This window comes from Vicia villosa, linkage group LG2 (assembly GCF_029867415.1).
Source record: "Vicia villosa cultivar HV-30 ecotype Madison, WI linkage group LG2, Vvil1.0, whole genome shotgun sequence".
NCBI classification, from domain to species: Eukaryota; Viridiplantae; Streptophyta; class Magnoliopsida; order Fabales; family Fabaceae; genus Vicia; species Vicia villosa.
This window is the reverse complement of record NC_081181.1, coordinates 80,738,346-80,746,053: the sequence shown is the minus strand read 5'-3', so window position 1 is coordinate 80,746,053 and position 7,708 is coordinate 80,738,346. Positions and strand designations below refer to the sequence as shown.

Sequence of the window (7,708 nt, the reverse complement as noted above, 5' to 3'; positions counted from 1 at the left end):
GTTAATGATGAAGTTAATTCATCTGGGGTAGAGTTTGATAATGATACTCAAGATACCGATGAAGAATATGGTGATAATATTGGTGATGATGATTTCAATAGAACTTTCGATGATTGAAATTATTAGCATATTTGTTTTATGATTTTTTTTGCTTTATGTAGTAGCCAATTAAAAAGATATTAGTACTTTAAGTCTTTAATTACATACTTTTAGGGATGTCAATTGCATCTGTTAATGGGGATCCCTGTGGGGAATATCTATGAGGAGATTCGAAGTTGGGGATTTTTTTCCCCGTGGGGATGGGGATGGAGGGAAAAGTTCCCCGATAACACTTTGGGGCGGGGATTGGGAAAGTATCCTCCGCCCCGTGGATTCCCCGACTCCGAAGATATATATTAATTTTTTTAGTTTATATATTATATATATTATATAATTATATAATTTACATGAAAAATATTAATGTATTAGAAAATGAAGAGTCATTAGAAGTTATAGATTTGTCACACATAATCAACCATTTGCGCTAGACGACATCGGTATTGTGGTAGTAAATTAGTGGAAGCACGGTAGCAAGAAGTTATGTTACTATTTATTTATTTATTTTTACATAAAAAATATTAGTAACATCAAGTTCTTTTGCTTTTTCTATTTATTATTGATGCAAGATGTATTTTGATATTTTTATAAAATAAAGATGTAAATCTATACGTTTAAAAAAAAACGAAAACAAAAAAAACAAAATACTAGTGTCATGGTTTTTACCAAAAAGTGTAAAAATTTTCTTCTTAAGATTCGATCTCCGTGGATATCCGTGGGAATATGTGGGGATGGAGGAAATTCCCCCGTGGCGGGGATTGGGGATGGGGAGTAAATTTGGAGGCGGGGCGGGGAGTGGAGAAGCGTCTTCCGAATAATATCTGCCCCGTTAACATCCCTACATACTTTTTATTTGTTTTATTTTTGAGTTTTTTGCTAAGAAATTTGTTATAGAGTATAAAATTTAAATTTTAATGTTAATTGGTGTTCTATTATATATATTTGTGCCATATATGAGATAATTACAAGTTTACAAACTTAGGAGTATGTCATATATGTGTCACTTATAGGTTTTTAAAAGTCATTTTTTTATTTTTCATAGACTCGTATGAGTTTGCGAGTTGAGTTTACGAGTCGAGTCTATGAACCCTTACGAGTCTGAGTAGACTCGCGAGTTTGACAACCTTGCTTTGAAATATGTTTATTTAATACTTTAAATTTTTAAAATTGTTTTACACAGAAAGCTCTTCTTTTATTTATTATTATTTTTTTAACAAATTTTAAAATTGTTTTACACAAAGCTCCTCTTCACAATTCCTAAAATAAATGATTTATTATTATTTTTTTAACAAATTTTAAAATTGTTTTACACAAAGCTCCTCTTCACAATTCCTAAAATAAATGATACTGCATTTTAGATGAAGCCAACTGTTCAGCTTTTTTATATATAAAAAAAGAACTGTAATTCTCTATTCCAGTAGTCGCAAGTTTCCAGCTCCACCAACCCTACTCATATTATAATATCACTCAACTAAATAAATTAAAACCTGCATTTGTCACCATTCACAGTAACACAATGATCACAACTCAAAAATCTGCTCTCTAACTTGAGATTTAATTAAAAACAAAACAAAAAATTACAGCACAAGATATACCATGTTATTGCCGCTTCCTCCTATCAAAAATATACAATACCAATTGTGTCAATTCTATTGGTTTCTTGTCCAAATAAGACAGCAGCAGCAGCAGACAAACTCCAAAAAGAAAGAATTATGTTGTTGATGATAACCCTCTTTTTCTTAAAGACAAATCTACAGTAACAGCATGAAGAAGTAACTACATACAGAGACATATATGAAGTTACAAAAAATAATCTGGTGTCTTTCGTGTAGTGTCAGGCTCAATTTGCCTCGGAGCTGGATCAAACTGCAGAAAATTCTGATCCATATTCTCCCCAATTTCCAGAATCGCAGCCATATTCCCACATCGGTAGCAGTAATTTGGAGCACTAAAAACAGTCACCACATTTTTCTCCTAAAAGAGTAATCAATACAACAGTCAATACCTGGCACAAAAAACACGTATTGTTCGAATGACAAAGAGTAATCAAAATACTAGGTCAGTTACCTGGCACCAATTGTATCCTTCCATCACGAGCTGATGAGCTCTAGATATTAGTGAGAGACCATTTGTATGATTGAACTGAGCAGCTATATCCTGTCCAAATGTATATCCAGCACCTCGTGGAGATATTCCCCAACCACAACGATCATCGGGATCAGACCACAAGAGATCACACATCGGTCCTTCATGCGGAACCTATATTGCACAACCACAGTTTTTCACTTGTCAAGCAAGATATCCAGTTAAGCTCTACAGCATGGTTTTAGACATACAGAAATGAAATTCTAGTTGACCGAAAGATGGGACATCCAAGGAGCCTAGAGCAACTGGAAATGACTGAAACAAATACTTAATAGTTGATTCCACCAAAAAGAAAGAAAAATGCAGAGTTCTCATACCATGCTTTAGTATCAAAATAATATGTTCTTGAAAAGAAAGAAAAATGCAGAGTTCTTGAGCATGTTTTGCATAATATGTTCTTAGTATCCAAATAATTAGAATTTTAAGATCTTGCCGGTTAAAATGTCCATATAATTACTTCGCATACCACGCTTTAGGGGGGGAGGGGGATATCGTTAACTCAAGCATGCTTTGCATAACATGTTCTTAATAATTAGAATTGTAAGATCTTGCCAGTTACAATATCCATTTAGAAACACACAAACCTCCTGTATGCGATCCAAGGCGCGGATATTGTCCAATGTATCCAACGATGGCGAGAGACCTCCATGCAAACAGAAAATCTACAATAAAAATGGAGGTTAGACACTGGTTTAAAGAAGTCAAAGAAACATTTTTGAACATGTTTAAGCTCAAACCTGACTCTCAATGAGGGCGGTCAGAGGTAAATAATCAAACAAGTCGGTAAAGAATTTCCAGACATTGGCGTTTCCATACTTTCTCAAACATTCATCGTAGAAGCCATACCTGAAAGCAGATGAAGGATATGGTTGAAATAGTAAGAAAACAAATAAACAACTTTTAAAATAAAAAACTCCTTTCATGTTTCTTTTGCTCTAAGTTTTTATCTTTTCCAAATTTATATCCTCCAAAACCAATTATAAATTGGCACTCACAAACATAGATCACATAATTCACATCTACACTCTACATAATAACACATCCACTCACACACATCAGAACCTAGATGTAATATTTCACCTATGCACCCCATGGTGCCATTTGAGTAATAGTCACCTCACACTTAACTCTTTCATTGAAGCGTAGCAAATGACTAAAACTCAACCCACAGCATCACTTAGAATAGAGAGAAAGATAAAGAAGAATAAGAATGTGATACTATGATTACAATAATCAAGTTGTAACTCCTAACCTAACCCCCATTGAATTTTGCAATGAGATAGATGAAGCTAATGATGGGCAAAGTTCTATAACACCGACCAAATGAATAGAGAAATTGGAGATGCACATCATTAACCTATTCTTAAACTTCAAGCAGGTATTATCACGAAACTTCAGCTTAAACATGATAATTTTTACATACACAAATAACAATGAATAATTCGAGAAGAAAGTGTTCTTACACTTGAGTAATTTGACGGCTCTCATGGTTTCCTCTGAGAATTGTAATTCTATCTCTATAACGTACTTTCAGTGCCACCAAAAGTGAAACAGTCTCCACTGAATAGTACCCACGATCTGCATAAATTTAGCCAGCATTATTACACGATTGTAGTGGTTCTCTCAGATGCAAAGATTCTAATAAGAACATTTAAAAAGAGTATGCCAATAAAAGGATAGTTATAACCAAGGTTGGCACTTTATTACATCTGAATCTTGTAACCACTTCAGATATTGAAGTTCTTAAATTTCATAATCTTCCCTCAAAACAACACAATATAATAACATAAAATTTTAAGCCGTCAATACAATCACTTATGTCTTTTTTATGCTATCAGCAAATTCCGTCAAAATATAGACACAATGACAATTGATATTAGGGAACTTCACTTCACACTGGACATATATCCTATAAAATCCTCTCAAAGAAGTTCCGAGTTCATTGTCCATTAACAACAGTTCAATGAACAATATTTCCCTTCTGCTATCCCTCATCACTCTTATAACACACAAGCTTAAAATATAAAGAAAATCACAACTAGCAAAGATTGTTTACATTTATTCGAATTTTTTAGCTCACACTTATATCTCCAATCCACATTTCTTAATTGTGTTGCATGCACCACCCTAACTTGTTAGGGTGTGATAGTTAGATTGTTTATATTCATCCAATTTTTTTATCTCGCACTTATATCTCGACATTTCTTAATTGTGTTGCACACCTGCACCAGCCTAAAGTCATACAGCGTGATAGTAACTACACTCCCATAACAAGATTTACATTTCCAATTCGAAACCAAAATTTCTATCTAACAAGAATAACAACCATTCCAGCAGAAAAGAAGGAGGACGCCACGAAAAGCAAAACGGCAAGTTTCACCTAATAATGCTCCTTTAAACAAATGGCACATAACTAAAACAAAGAGCTGAAAAAATGAGGCTCACATAGATTTAAACAGTTATATCCATTTTTCAGAAAAACATCATAAACAAAATGCTTTCCAAAAACGGCAATCAAAAATAAAATAATAATACCAATATTCGAACATCAATCCAACACCTCGCTCGCAATCATCAAAATCCAATAAAATTAACTCAAATTACAACACACCTCCAATAATTGATCTCAAGAACAAAATCTTACCAAAATCAAAAATAAAAACCTATATACATATACATCAAACTCAGCTCATAAAAACAATAAGTAAATAAAAAATTAGAGAAAAAATTATGTGAAAAAGAGAAACTAACCTACGTAATCTCCCATAAAGAGATAATTAGTATCAGGCGCGTTTCCTCCTATCCGAAAAAGCTCAATCAGATCATAAAACTGACCGTGAATATCACCACAAACCGTAACGGGACACTTCACCGGTTGAACGTTCCACTCTTCAACCAGAATCGCCCTCGCCTGATCGCAAAGCGCCTTCACATCCGCCTCCGGAAGAGGCTTGCACTCCATCAGATGCTCGATCTGCCGATCCAGATCCGCGTGAGACGGCATCGTTTTGGCTCGAAAAATTCTCAGATCTGGAACACCAGTAGATCTAAGGAATCAGAATCGGTAGGAAGCTGTTAAGCCGACCGGAGAATAGTCGGCGACGGTGACCGGAGGATCGTCGGGGAAGATGATGGTGATGAGATTCCGATGCGAAACGATGCGTTTCGAAATGGTTTCTTTATATTATTGGATCTCTTCTCAATCATTTCATTTCGCTCTCTTTTGCTCTGTTTTTTTTTTTTTTTTTTTCTCTTTGAATCTCGGTTTCTGGTAAAAAAATGGAAAAGAAAAAATAATACTACTAATAGAGACAACAAGAAGAAAAATTCAAAACAAAAAAGAAATTTTTTAATATAAATCTTAGATATTTTAAAATGTTTTTTTTTTTTTTTTGGTTTTTTAGTTTATTTGTGATAGGAGAAAAGAAGAGGAAATTGCCGCGAAGGTGGGGGAGCCAGCCAGAACTATAAAAGTGATAAAATGAAATTCAAACCCAAATGAAATGCGTTTTTAAGTACCTAAGCTATTAGGACATTTCTATATAAATAAATTTACTCCTATTTAAAAGGTAGTACTATGTTTTTGTTATGATTTAAAAATTAATTGTTACAATATTATTATTATTATTATTATTATTATTATTATTATTATTATTATTATTATTATTAATTTATTATTATTATTATTATTATTATTATTATTTAAAAATATTTAAATAAAAATAGTGAGAGTCTCTTTTAATAAACAAGTCCTAAAAACATATATTTTTTCTTCTCTCATATGACATTTTCCTTCTTTCTTCTTTAATTCAAAATTTTCTTTTAAGATATAGATTATGGTGAGGGTGTTGTGATGGACTCATTTCGTTCAGATTCTCTGCACCACCTACTCATTTTGTTGGAGTCGTGGTAACCTTCGGATGGTTTTGTCACCAGCATCGTCGCTGTTTGGTCGTGTGTTAATGTCAGTTTTTACGTTCTTCTCTCTCACGGCGTCAAATTTGGGTTTTTTGTGCATTTCTAATTGTCAGATTTTCCAGATCTGTTACTTATGTTTATAAATTCATTGATATTAAACTCTTTGTTTATTTTGGCGATGAGTTTCTTCTTCATCCTCAAATTTGTTATCTCATTTTGATTGGCCATAAATGGCCAATATTGCTTGCTGCAACTCACAGTAAGTTGTTGGTTAAGAAATTTGTTACCATGTTGGGGTTCGAGTTTATTCACCATTCTTAAAATTTTTTGTTCGGTCCTCATTAGTTCGCCTATCACATTTTCTTTTGCAAGTTGATTTTGTGCCCGTAAGCGGGTTCACTGGATTGTGCATTTTAGGCTGGAGATATAACTTTGAATTTAGATTTGCTTTATAATTTTAACTTCCTTATTCTTTGGAATTGAATTTGCAATGATTACCTTTTTGGGTTATTAGCTTTTTGGTTTCATTGGGTCATACTCGGTTCTATATTAGAACCAGAATCTGTGTTGATCAATGATGTAGGACTCTGAAATCATAAAATGCTAATCAAAGGTATGGTGGCACAAGGTGAACCTGCATGGTTCGCACTCCAACGTCCAAGTTAGTTATAGAGTCCATAACAAATATAGTGAAAAGTATACATTAGAAAAGTGTACCTTGAATCTCACTTGTGTTGACTATATGTTGGAGTCTCAACTATGAGAAGGGTATTATCCTATTGAGGTGAAGCCTTATCATGTTTGTTTTCAATTCTTAGGTGAAATTTGGTTGTTGATTTGTAACTTTATGTTTCTCGTTAATCTAGTATACTGCTCGTCTTTCTCTCTCTCTCTCTCTCTCTCTCTATATATATATATATATATATATATATATATATATATATATATATATATATATATATATATATATATATATGTTAGAACAAGATTTGTTCTGATCAATTATCTTAGTTTTGATGATAACAATAATATGAATTTTGCTTAAGATAATATGGTACTCTAATCCAATGCAATTTCCTTTTCAGGAAATATATAAAGAGTATGCATAATTCAGCGCTCAGAAGCTTTGTCTCAAAGGGTTCAGCATGCAACATCAGAACATGGTCTGGCAAGACATCAGAAGATGGTCGAAGCAGAATCAGAACATGGGTCTATGGAAGCATCAGAAGAACATGAGATCAGAAGCACTGAAGTTCTGTTGGTATCACGCACAGAAGCACTTCAAGGTCAGAAGATCAGAAGATGCTTTGCACCAAGCTGTTTGACTCTGATGATATTCAAACGTTGTATTCACAAACATCAGATCAGAAGGAAGTACAAGTGGCAAGCTACGCTGACTGACAAAAGGAACGTTAAAAGCTATTATAGGCAACGTCAGTAGACACAGCGTGAACAAGGCTCGAGGTAGTTGACAAAAGCGTATAACATTAAATGCGATGCTGTACGGAACACGCAAAGCATTAAATGCACTAAACGGTCATCTTCTCCA

The 7,708-nt window shown here is 33.6% G+C and overlaps 1 protein-coding gene across 1 annotated transcript; it reads right to left on the bottom strand.

The window, feature by feature from the left end:
- Positions 1-1,568: 1,568 nt before the first annotated feature.
- Positions 1,569-5,554, bottom strand: LOC131651571 (serine/threonine-protein phosphatase PP2A catalytic subunit). Its single transcript, XM_058921229.1, has 6 exons — positions 4,993-5,554; positions 3,705-3,819; positions 2,979-3,087; positions 2,826-2,903; positions 2,164-2,355; positions 1,569-2,070 (listed from the first exon to the last, which is right to left on the bottom strand). The coding sequence occupies exons 1-6, from the start codon at positions 5,243-5,245 to the stop codon at positions 1,897-1,899; spliced, it is 921 nt and encodes a 306-aa protein (XP_058777212.1). The 5' UTR covers positions 5,246-5,554; the 3' UTR covers positions 1,569-1,896.
- Between the last annotated feature and the right edge of the window lie 2,154 nt (positions 5,555-7,708).